The sequence below is a fragment of the Moschus berezovskii genome, chromosome 9, assembly GCF_049115385.1.
Source record: "Moschus berezovskii isolate FMDL1 chromosome 9, NW_MosBer_1.0, whole genome shotgun sequence".
Classification (NCBI taxonomy): domain Eukaryota; kingdom Metazoa; phylum Chordata; class Mammalia; order Artiodactyla; family Moschidae; genus Moschus; species Moschus berezovskii.
In genome coordinates, this window is record NC_142468.1 from 56,037,820 (window position 1) to 56,051,262 (window position 13,443).

General features: G+C 36.6%; 1 protein-coding gene across 1 annotated transcript in view; it reads right to left on the minus strand.

The window, feature by feature from the left end:
• VPS13C (vacuolar protein sorting 13 homolog C) overlaps window positions 1-13,443 on the minus strand; it is a 181,163-nt gene that overhangs the window by 66,153 nt on the left and 101,567 nt on the right. Inside the window, exons 42-47 of the mRNA XM_055437136.2 lie at window positions 10,572-10,675; window positions 9,995-10,162; window positions 8,323-8,627; window positions 6,985-7,132; window positions 4,358-4,508; window positions 1,337-1,449 (exon numbers count right to left, since the gene is read on the minus strand). Of these exons, the coding sequence (XP_055293111.2) occupies window positions 1,337-1,449; window positions 4,358-4,508; window positions 6,985-7,132; window positions 8,323-8,627; window positions 9,995-10,162; window positions 10,572-10,675 (989 nt within the window). The remainder of the gene's footprint in view (window positions 1-1,336; window positions 1,450-4,357; window positions 4,509-6,984; window positions 7,133-8,322; window positions 8,628-9,994; window positions 10,163-10,571; window positions 10,676-13,443) is intronic.

Below are 13,443 nucleotides of genomic sequence, written 5' to 3' on the forward strand. Positions count from 1 at the left end.
AAATACACTTGAAAAGATACAAGCACCCCTATGTTCATACAGCACTATTCACAATAGCCAAGATAAGGAAACAACCAGTGAATGGATAAAGAAGACATGGTACATATATACAATGGAATATGATTCAGCCATAAAAAGGATGAAATAATGCCATTTGCAGCAACATGGATAGAACTAGAGATTATCATACTAAGTAAGTCAGAAAGACAAATACCTTATAATATCATTTATGTGTGGAATCATAAAGTGTGACACAAATGAACATATCTACAAAACAAAAACAGACTCACAGACGTAGAGAACAGACCTGTGGCTGCCAAGGATTGGGAGTTTGGGATGAGTAGATGCAAACTATTATACATAGGATGGATAAACAACAAGGTCCTACTGTATATCACAGGGAACTATATTCAATATCTTATGACACACCATAATGAAAAAGAATATAAAAAATGAATATATGTATAACTGAATCACTAGGCTATGTAGCAGAAATGAATACAATACTGTAAGTCAACTATATTTCAATAAAATTTGAAAAACAATAATTAATGTTGTCTATTGCACAAATGACAGATACTTGTTCAAGGTTCAACAGTAATAATATATGAACACTGTGTAACTCTTAGAAAACAATACGAAACATAACAAAACACATACATGGACATAACCAATGGATAAAATACTTACAATACTGATTATTATGGGTATTATTATATCCTATGCATGAGTATTATGATGATACTAATTAACTGATATAATAAAAAACATTTATTAAAAAACATTATATAAAAAAGCTTTCTAAAAAAAATCAGTGACACATTAATGTGGTTCAAATCATAATGGCACTAGACCTTGGTTCCTCAATTCACTCATCAGTATCCTTAACATATTATCTACTAAATAAAAAGTTTATTCAAGAAAAACTTAATTAATGCTTATATATCATGGATAATCATAAATTTTAAAATAACCCTCTAAAGTTTCAAAGCCACTAAATTATTTTCCTTAGTTAAACATGCATGTATATATAACTATGTAATAAAACTGTACATATAGCTAATTATCCACAAATAAAATATTTCTCCCAGAGCTAGGTCTAAATATTTTAGTACTGATATTACTTGGAAAAAAGTAAAAAGTTTTCCTGAGCCTAGAAAGATTAAAAACACTAACAAAGTGCAGAGAGCAAGACCAATGCATACTCTGGAGGCCAAATAGAATTTAACACATATCAATCTTGAGAAGAAGAATCACATCAAAAAAATGACAATATTCTAAAACTGAATATCAAGAGCTAAGGACTTTCTCCTAGATATAGACATTAACTACATACCTGGCTGGTATCATTGTTATAAAGTACAATAGAAAGAGATTCAAAGTGAAAGTCAAACTGGAGAGTGACACTCTGGTCCAAAGCAAGCTTTGAGTCTGTCAGATCTTCTTGCTCTGATGGTTCAAATATAAATATGAAAATTAGTAAGCTTTTAAGTATGTATATGACTTTATACATATTTTGAAAGCTAGGATAATAATTTATTATTCTAAATTTATATGATACTTTCAAGAATTATTTAAATCATGATGAAACAATTAACAAAAATGGCAATATATTCCATAAATATTTAGTACAGGGCAAAATGTACACAGACTATCTACATTAAAAATAAAAAGATGGCCTGGCAAAGAGCATTAAGACAACTTTTTTTAAAAAGCCCTACAAATGCAAGACTACTTCATTGTAGTTTATAATTATTAAAGCATTTCACTTAACTGGTTACAGGCCATTCTCAAGAGATTATGAAACTGGAGGCAGAGAAAAGTAAAATACTTTGCCCAAGAACAGACAGCTAGTCAGTAAAAGATCCTCTGCTAGTGTAGTTCGCGTCTCACTATCTTTAATTACCTATGTCATCCAATACATTAACTTTGATAGAACAGAATATAACTTAAAAGCAGAGCTGAAGAGACCTCAAATATAATGTGGGACAGGGAGTCTCTGGAATTTTGAGGTGAAAGAGACTTCAAGAAGTAATGCAGTCTTATCCCTCATCCTTAGACAGAAACTTTTTAGGCAAAGAATACATAATGCTTTCAATCCTGCTTACAAAGTGATTCTGCGATCTCTTGTGGAGATGGATTCTATTCTTTTGGTCATTTATAAGAAAGTCTATTCTTACATGTTACTGCAAGAACAAACACAGCATAACTTTAACTACATTAAGTCTTCTCCAAGCTGGAAAACGCTAGGCTTTTTCTCTTTACCTTTCCCGAAAATAAGTTACATTCCCCTCTTCATTATCTCTGTAGTTTTCCCATCAGAACTTTTTTTGTTTTCCCAAGTACCACATTAACTATACAGTTTGAGCCAGGGACACAAACTGACCACAGCTGAACATAGTGAGACTGTTAACCACATAAAGCTTGCCTGCTACCGTTTATTCATCCGTACAGTACATAGTTCCTGTCTAACTACAGCAACAGCCTACTTATCTAGCATCTGTCTGCAGGGCGGCATGAACTCAGCCTGGGGAGAGATGCAGGGAGGCCTCACTAGACTCATATAGTGCTCCTAACTATCCTGAACCAAAAACCTTATTTTGCACACTGCTCTAGGCATTTGTTTTATGACTTCAAAACCAGACCTAACTATAGGAGAAGCACTGCAGGCTTAGTATTATTTACTGGCAGCTTAATGGACCACTGCCATAACGAATAGTCGATGACTTAAGCATGATAAAAGCAGCAGTCTGGGGTCATTTATTAAATGGACAAGGAAGACTCCATCTCACTTTAGCCATGAAAACACTAACTTATTCACAGTCTAAAATAAGACATGATATTCACATAACAATTTTAAATGATGAAAAACAGTGAAATTATAAAATTATTCTATATACTTGGCCAAGAAAGCAAAAAGAAACCTTGTATGTTAGAAAAATTATCTTTTAAAAATGGCTGAATTTAAAAGGTTCAGTGACTTTGAAAGATAACAATTTTAATAATCTGGAGAATTCCCTTATGTATTCCCTTATGTATAGCCTTGACTAGACGGACCTCTGTTGGCAAAGTAATGTCTCTGCTTTTTAATATGCTTTCTAGGTTGGTCATAACTTTCCTTCCAAGGAGTAAGCGTCTTTTATTTCATGGCTGCAGTCACCATCTGCAGTGATTTTGGAGCCCAAAAAATTAAAGTCAGCCACTGTTTCCCCATCTATTTCCCATGAAGTGATGGGACCAGATACCATGATCTTCGTTTTCTGAATGTTGAGCTTTAAGCCAATGTTTTCACTCTCCTCTTTCACTTTCATCAAGAGGCTTTTGAGTTCCTCTTCACTTTCTGCCATAAGGGTGGTGTCATCTGCATATTTGAGGTTACTGATATTTCTCCCGGCAATCTTGATTCTAGCTTGTGCTTCTTCCAGCCCAGCGTTTCTCATGATGTACTCTGCATATAAATTAAATAAGCAGGGTGACAATATACAGCCTTGATGCACTCTTTTTCCTATTTGGAACCAGTCTGTTGTTCCATATCCAGTTCTAACTGTTGTTTCCTGACTTACATACAGGTTTTCTAAAAGGCAGGTCAGGTGGTCTGAATTTCCCATCTCTTGCAGAATTTTCCACAGTTTATTGTGATCCACACAGTCAAAGGCTTTGGCATAGTCAATGAAGCAGAAAGAGACGTTTTTCTGGAACTCTCTTGCTTTTTCCAAGATCCAGCGAATGTTGGCAATTTGATCTCTGTTTCCTCTGTCTTTTCTAAAACCAGCTTGAACATCTGGGAGTTCATGGTTCACATATTGCTGAAGCCTGGCTTGGAGAATGTTGAGCATTATTTCACTAGCATGTGCGATGAGTGCAATTGTGCGGTAGTTTGAGCATTCTTTGGCATTGCCTTTGGGATTGGAATGAAAACTGACCTTTTCCAGTCCTGTGGCCACTGCTGAGTTTTCCAAATTTGCTGACATATTGAGTGCAGTACTTTCACAGCATCAGCTTTTAGGATTTGAAATAGCTCAACTGGAATTCAATTACCTCCACTAGCTTTGTTCATAGTGATACTATCTCAATGCCGCTTGAATTGGGCAAATTCAACTTTCACAAATAAAGGGCAAGCATGCATCATGCAGGCAACAAGAGGTGGGCCCTCCTTTTAGAGCAATGAGCCCACTTCCTTCCCCTGGGAGCTTCAAGGCAGTCTCAGCCCCTTCTGATCTTCCACAGTAAATAATACAGCACTAGATCAGTTCACACCACATTACGCTGGACAATTAAAAAACCCACTAAATATAAATATGGAATTAACATCTAATTCTTCTCAACAATCAAAGCAAAAATCTCCATCTATTTATACCTATGAAGTGGTCAGGTCTACTGGAAATGTCTTGTCTGACTCTCACAGCCTCCTGGGTAGACTGCGTGGGGCTTGGCTGTGAAGAAGCTTCTCCAAGATTCTCCAGCAAAATTTTCATTAAAACTGTTAAGTCGTCTCTACTAAGAGCAACCTAGAAACCAACAACAGGTTACTGTTAATATAAAATAATAAAATGATGCAAAATATCTATGTCTTAACTTACGGTCTGTCCAATTAACTTCATCTAACTAAAAAAAAACAAGCGAGCTGGGACCGTAAATAGCAGGATGAAAGTATTTTATCTTGGATAGTACTAGACATTACTCCTGCGTGCAAACACGTTTTTGCTTCCACTCATATCCACGTCCCTGCTTCCAGTACGCCACTCCTCCTGCCTTAACTGTTAGGGTTACCGTAACTCATTTTGTTCTGGACCTGGGTTCCTCTCCCCTCTCCCGAGCTCCTCATCTCCATTCTGCTTCTCTCTCTTCTCATCCAGTACCAGCGTCCTCCTCCACACTGCTTACTCTCCCCCAAACTCAAAATAGGAAGACTGCTGTTCAGTTTCCAGTCTCCATCAAGAAGGGAAAAAGATGCGCTCCTGTAATGTAGTCTAATTCTCAGTACATGCGTGTCTGCATATACTTAAATCATTTAACCTGTCAAGATGATGCCTCCTAGAACAGTAACAAACGCATCTGCACAGAATTGTTAAAAGCCAAACACAGGCCAAGATGAGCATCTTGCTAATCTCCAACCTTTATAAAAAGGGGATATGTGACAAAAAGAAAAAAAAAAAGCAAGAGATTTTGAGTCAAGTAGATATGTGTCAACTATACCACTGTCAAGCTGCGCTGTTGGCTAAGTTTCTTAGCCTCCTTAACTCATTTCTTAATCTTTAAAATAGGAATAACATCATCTTCCTAATCGGTGGCTGCAGAACAACATGAAGCTGCTAGAATAAACAAAGATGCTACTGGCTGCTAAGACCCATTAAACTTTTTCATCCTTCCCTCTTTTGTGCATTTCCCCTACACATATTGGGGCTTTCCCGGTGGCTCAGAGGTAAAGAATCTGCCTGTCAATGCAGGAGATTCAGCTTCGATCCCTGAGTCAGGAAGATCCCCTGGAGAAGGAAATGGCAACCCAATCCAGTATTCTTGCCTGGGGAATCCCATGGACAAAGGAGCCAGGTGGGCTACAGTCCACAGGGTTGCAAGAGTCAGACATGACTTAGCAACTAAATATCAGTAATAATCTACACCTAGTAACAGTGGTCCAAAAGGCCTTTTTGAAGTACCTAAACCCAAATCCAAACAGGTGCATTCACAGCACCTTTTCTTGTGAACACCGCAGTACCCTGTCCCCCTCAAATTGTGCCCCTATCACCAAGGACAACACCTGATTCCCAGCCTAAATGAAAGTGTGGCAATATTTTAGCATGAGATGACGACCAGGGATTTCTTTTTTGCTCCAAGTCCCAGTCCTTAGAAAACAGACATCACTTTAACACCCCAGAACTTCTTTCTATATTCCTTCCCACTTGTGCTACCAACTGAGATATCACAGCCTCCCGAAGAACAGCTAACTTCACCACCTCCTAGTATTTGAAAAGGATCCAATGTTAGTTCTGGGATCTAATCTGAGCAAGGGAGAATTTAAGAGAAGAGTACTATATCCTAGAATAGAAAAGTCAATACTCTCAATAAACACATGCTCTTATGTATTTACTCATACGATGGACAGGGATCTCTCATTCCTATGACAAGCCTCAATTTCAACATCCTCACTAGTAGAACTCGGCTCCTTTGACCCTTCTTGCTTTATCTTAGAACCAACTCTGAAACAGTCACAGGTATCAGAACCTGCTGCACGACCGAATCTCCACGCATCTTCCACACGTCCTGTTTAGTCACTCCCCCTGTCCTTATTTCCTGCTGCTTGGTTTCTGCAGTTTCACACACAGGCACACAAGAGTCCCAAGGTTCTGAAACTTTGGCGACCATCTTTGACTAGTACCATCTCTTCCTGTGAGCCTACCTACGACCTGCTAACTACAATATTAAAAATACTGCTGTTTATATGCTTACCAACCAAACATAGTCACCTACTGAAAATGTCTGCTTTTCTAATTAAAAGAGTGTTTCTATACATTAAAAATACTATTTAAGGTGCTTTGGATGTGGTATCTAAATACTACTTTACGGGGACTTGCCTGGAGGTTCCATACTTAAGATTCTATACTTCCAATGCAGGGGGCACAGATTCAGTCCTTGGCTGAGGAACTAGGATCCCGCATGCCATGTAGCATGGTCAAAAAATTTTTTTACATAAAATTTAAAATATCACTTTTCTAATTTGTCTTAAAACTTGAACAGAATCTTCTAAAATTACTAATAATAATCTCAGTAGACTCCCTAGCGTTCAACCTCAGAGTTCTTGCTGGCTTCACCAAATATCCAACGAATAAGAAATAAAGAAAAGTGTGAAAAATTACGACACCTTCATTTTCAGCTAACAAAGCATTCCCTTCTAAACGTTTTATCACTTCTGATGTACACCGGAACTACACTGTGATCAGTGATGAAAGCCTAGCTAGCGAGCAATTATTTCACACATATACTTGCCTGCGTAGGCTTTAGTCTTCCGTTTACCTCCATTCCCGGGATTTGCGAATACCATGACGCTGCTAAATTTCGCTGTATGTTTAAAAGCATGTTGACTGGCTTTAAAATTTCAATGTCATGTTGTGGTAAGTCAGCCTGCAAAACTGCTCTGAAAGATAATTAAGAATTTATTTTATATTTCTAAAATCTACACTTTAAAATGAAGACTATCATCATATGTGTACCAGTTTCCACACAACATTTTTCCAAACACTAAAGGCCGCTATCAATTCTTTTAGAACATACTTCTTTTCACAAATTAGCCAGTATAAGTTTACAAAGCAGAGCTACACAAGATAAAGTCCATGCAATGCTGATTTCAAAGAAACAAACTGCGTGAGTATAACTACTGCACTATTTACTATCTTTCCCAAAGACTAGTAATAGCTACTAACCAATGTGGAGAGTCGGACACGACTGAGCGACTGAACTGAACTGAACTGAATGTCATACAAACAAATGTTACATCCTCCTAAAACATCTCTGAAGGACAAAGAAAGTGATGCTGTACTAAGCCCTTAGGTTTATGGTATTAGTACTTCTCCAAACTCAAAGGGAAAAGCTCACCAAACCTAGAAGTTAAACAAGCATATTGTAATAGTCATTTCTAGCCTGCCAGCCAATGAATATTTGAACCACCAAATAATTTACTCTTGTCATCCAACAGAGCCAACACTTTCCCATTTTGATTTGATAATCCATTAGATATCTTACTGAGAATTCCTAAATGTGACATGCTTTGGAAATGAGAAATAAATCTTAAATTTTATTATATTTTTAAGAAGCCTTTGTCCATGTACAGCTATGTACAAAGTAAATAAATAAATATCTAAATTAAGTATTAACCATAATCTTATAATAAGAAATTTTTATAGAGTAAAAAAACACATCATAAATTTAGTAAGACAAAGTATAGATTCTATGAGGTCTATCACTATCAACCACTAACCAAAAACCAATGGCCAAAGTTTCATGATTAGAAGAAATAAGGAATATGAACCATGAACCACTACAGTGTTTTACCCTGGCAATGATTCTATGAAAATTCTATTTCTAGTAATACATAGCTGGGGCTTCCCTGGTGGCTACGTGATGAATAATCCACCTAAAATGCAGGAGATGCAGGTAACTCCTGGGTAAGGAAGATTCCCTGTAGAAAGAAATGGCAACCCACTCCAGTATTTTTGTCTGGGAAATCCCATGGAGAGAGGAGCCTGGTGGGCTATAGCCAGGGGATGGAAAACGAGTCGGACACAACTTAGCGACTAAACAATATGCATTTGGATTATATATTTATACCTGGACAGCTTTAGCTGAGTGAGTTGGATGTCCATTTTATCAATGACGGGGGGGAGAGAATGATGTCCCCTAGAAACTACATTAAATCGGTTTTCAACTGTGATTAAACCCAGATCTGCTATAACAGCATTAGGTGATACTGAAGACTGAGGAATGATAATAACTGGTGCTTTCAAGTTGATATCCATCAAAAGGCGGAAACTCTTTTCGGCCAAGTCTTTCATGCTGGAAGCAGCTCTTTCTGCAGCCTGGGCCGTAGCTGAGCTCAAAGCTTCTTTGGCAGTTTGAAAATTGTTGAGGAAGTTCTGTGGGAAAATACTGGTATTTAGAGTTCCCCCCAAAACAGGGATTTATTTTTTAAAGGAAAAACTTTAAAAAAGAGAAGCTAAATAAAAGAGGTGATGTAAAAGAGATGTTATTTATGACCATGTACGTGAAATAAAGTTTAGAAAGATACACTCTGAGATATTAACGTGAACAAGAGTCCCTTCACTTTATGTATTTCAGAATTATTTGTTTATTGACAAATTTTTGTACCAATTCTTTTGTGTGTGAAAATAAAAATGTTTATTGAGGACTTGTTAAATGCTTTACATGTTTTTGTTTGTTTTTAAATTTATTTATTTCAATTGGAGAATAATTACTTTACAATATTGTGGTGGTTTTTACCATACATCAACATGAAACCTCCCTTTCATTCATTTAAAACCTCCCTTTTACTCATGAATGTCGGCCATTTTAACCCAAATTTACATAAAAAGATGGAGGAGAAAGCTTTACGGCTTCCAAAAGAGCTTTAAATCTGTACCTCTAGGTCATCGGAATAAAGTCTAGTTTTAGAAACTAAGGTTTTGCCTACTTATTTCTGAAGATTCTTTTCTTAAGTGTACTTCAACATGAGCAAAGGTGCTTAAGTGTTTACAATCTTGCTGTCACTAACAAGAGTCAAAAATTATTTATTTAGAGCAAGATACCATTCATCTCAATTTCAACTAAAAACAGAGACTTTTGCCAATAGAGAAAAGAACTGGAAGCAATATTCTTGATGCACATCCATTAATAACACAGATGGCTTATTTAGTTGTTTATTTAACTAACACCCCTCCAAATAAAATTACTTTTCAGAAAAATAAAACATAATGGTTTACATAGAAATGTGAGATTTGAAAGCTTTGATTAACAGTCCTGCTAAAAGAAAGGCATAGACAAAATAAACTCTTCACTTCATGAAACTTACATGGAAATAATTAAAAGAATTTTACGGCCTTGTTGATGATAATTATAATCAAAGTTGTTAAGTTCCAGTATTAGCCCCTCCAATGCCTAACGATCTCCTTAAAGGATTCTTTTAGCTAAACATCTTTTAAGGTTATCTCTCAAAACAACTAAAACTGAAAGGCTGTAACTGAAACATCAGAAAGTATTTTCAAACTATGTAACTATGTTAAAGTTAATGAATGATCCTTCAGAGTTGGTTCAAACCAATGATAGCAAAAACTCATTTAGTTATCCATCAGGTAAAGGATTCCCTTAACTGTAATAATCTATTCAGCATTTGGGAGTTTATCACACAACCCTATTTAATAAAGATTTTGACTATCTAGATTCAGATACACAGGCAAAGATATTTAGGCTTCAATGAGAAATAAATGTATTTTTAAAATAAACTTACCAAAAGAGACATGAAGAATTTATGAACATATACAATCTGAATACAACCCACTTTGAGACTAAGTCTGCCATCTACTTTAGACATATCAGCATAGGCCTTGCCTTCCGTGGCATCTGGATAAAGAGTCATTTCGAACCTAAAGACTTCATCTCCCAAAATAGAGACAGCCTAGAAGTATTAAATTAACTCGTTATTACATCAAAAGAGTTGTATCACTGTATTACAAGGTTTCTTATTACAGAGTCCTTGACACATAGAGAAGCATCATTTATATCCAAGCTTCAACAAAATACTAGTTAAAAGCACTGAACCTGACAATAACATTTTCCTAAATCTATAAGAAAAAGGTTTATCAATGGAGATATCAATCACTTAATTGGTCAAAAACACTTTTAACACATCATCTAGTCTACATACAATGTGAAAGCAGACAATGACCATATTCACGGCCAATTCCCAACAAATTGCCCGACACATGACAGATACTACACATACCCTGAACAAATGATTAAAGACATCTCCAGACACACACACACACAAAATAAATTTCAATATTGAAACATATATTATTAATTACCTTTTTGTGAATGGATGCTAAATCAACATTCGTAACTATGATATCCTTAAGTCTCGCAAACATGTCGGTTTGCTTTGGCCTCACAGAGACAGAGGCGTCCATTCCTGTGGGAAACACAACAATTTTAACCTAATCCAACTGAACTAATTCAGTGTTATTTAAATTCAATAATATACTACCAAGATAAAGAACAGATAAAATTACTATTAGACATATGTAAAGTAACAACTTAGTTTTAATAGTTTTTTAAAAAAATTTTGGCTGTGCCATGTGGTATGTCAGATCTCAGTTCTCCAGCCAGGGATCAAACCAGCTCCTCCTGCACTAGAAGCATAGAATCTAACCACTGGACCACCAGAGAAGTTCCAAAGGTAACAACTACTATGTATGAGATACCTAATAAATATTATAATATCTTTAAGTGCCGGAAGCATATCACCCATAAAATTTGTGGAAAATTTAAAACAAAAGTAACCAAATTTCAAAGACAATTAATCACAGGTCTCCAAACACAAGTAGCCTGGGCATTAACATGATCAGAATCGGTCATTTAGGACAACACCTAACATATGTTGAACCATCATTTTATAAACATTATATAAACAACTAAGAATAAATATAATTTGATGAATAAATAATATTCTTTCTACAATAAACTTTATCCAAAACACAATTTCTCTCCAAAAAATGTTTGTCATTTTCATGATTTCATGATTTCTAAAAGCATGATTTTTAAAAACACTTCTCAAAGTGAATCAGAGAATGGCTACAGCTCAGCCCCAATAATGATCCTAGATCATTACCACGCTACCCATAAACATATCCTTAGTAGTATTTGCTGAATGGAACTGATTTTCTAACTCCTATTAACTGCTTATTATGCTTATTGTGTACATGACAGGCATTTTTCTTAATATACGCAAATATGCAAACTTAATTCTCACAACAATTCCATGAATAATTATTATAACAATGTCCATTTTATAGAAGAGGAAACTCAGGCATGGAAATATAAATTAACTTGCTTAAGGTCAACCAGTAAGTTTTAGAGCCAAAATTTGAAGCTTGACAGGCTGTTTCAGAATTCATGGTATAATCCGAACTCATCTTTCTATCAGGCTGATGATGAGTAAAGCTTAGAAAATTTCTTTTAGAAACCTCTTTTATTGATGTTATATAAGTACAAAAGGCAAGGGCAATAGGACAATGACATTTTCTTTACTCAGTGAGATGTTATGCTATTCATTTCTCAGAAAATGAAAACAGAACACAAGACTAAATCTTAGAATTACTCTGAAAAAAATTTTAAAATATAAGAAATGTCTTATATCAGTTATGAATCATAACAAATTTACTTCTAACATTTCAAAGCATATCTCTGAAAAGTTTGCAGGAGTCTTCAATATAAATAAACCCAAAGATGACTCAAGATCATCTAGGGGGGTGGGATGGTGGGGGGAGGTTCAAGAGGGAGGGGATATATGTATACATATGGTTCAGATGGTAAAGAATCTGCCTGCCAACGCAAGAGACCCAGATTCAATCTGTGAGTTGGGAAGATCCTCTGGAGAAGGAAATGGCAACCCACTCCAGTATTCTTGCCTGGGAAATTCCATGGACACAAGAGCCTGGCAGGCTACAGTCCAGGGGGTCGCAAAGAGTCCGATGTAACTAAGCAACAAACACACTCATTTTTATAGCTCATTCACTTTTTTTTTTTTAATGACTGTGCTGGGTCTTCACTGCTGCACCCAGGCTTTTTTCTAGTTGCGCTGACCAGGGGCTACTCTTCTTAGCAATGCTAGGGCTTCTCATTGTAGTGGCTTCTCTTGTTGCAAAGCACAGGCTCTAGAGTGCACGGGCTTCAGCAGTTCTGGTGCAACGGCTCACCAGTTGTGGTTCCCGGGCTCCAGAGTACAGGCTCAACAGTTGTGGTGCATGGCTTAGTTGCTCCACAGCATGTGGTGGATTCCTGGAACAGGGGTTGAACCCGTGTCTCTTGCACTGGCAGGCTAATTCTTTACCACTGAGTCACCAGGGAAGCCTACTGATTCACTTTTTTGTACAGCAGAAACTAACACAACATTGTAAAGCAACTATACTCCAATAAAATATTTTAAAAATAAATAAATAGGGCTTCCCTGGTGGTTCAGCAGTAAAAAATCTGCCTGTAATGCAGGAGATGTGTGCAGGAAACACGGGTTTGATCCCTGGTTCAGGAAGATCCCCTAGAGAAAGAAATGGCAACCCACTCTAGTATTCTTGCCTGGGTAATCCCATGGACAGAGGAGCCTAGCGGGCTACCGTCCGTGAGGTCCCAAAAGAGTCAGACACAACTTAGCAACTAAACAACAAATACATAATAAAGTTTACCATTTAAAAAATAAATAAATGGAAAGTCATATCATGTTAATGAATGAGAAAACTCAGTATCATTAACATAAAATTCTCCCTAAATTGGTACAGATGCACTATAATCCCAATTAAACTACTACAAGGCTAAGAAAAAAAAAATACTACAAAGCTCTTTGTTAAAATTGGCTGCTGTCCTTGAAGTCACTAAGTCAAGTTCAACTCTTTGTGACCCCATAGACTGCTGCACACCAGATTCCTCTGTCCTACACTATCTCTTGGAGTTTGCTCAAATTCATGTCCACTGAGTCGTTGATGCTATCTAACCATCTCATCCTCTGCCATCTCCTATTCTTTTTGCCTTCAATCTTTCCCAGCATCAGCGTCTTTTCCAGTGAGTCGGCTCTTTGCATCAGGTGGTCAAAATATTGGAGCTTCAGCTTCAGCATCAGTCCTTCCAATGAATATTCAGGGTTGATTTCCTTTAGAACGGACTGGTTTGATCTCCCTGCAATCCAAG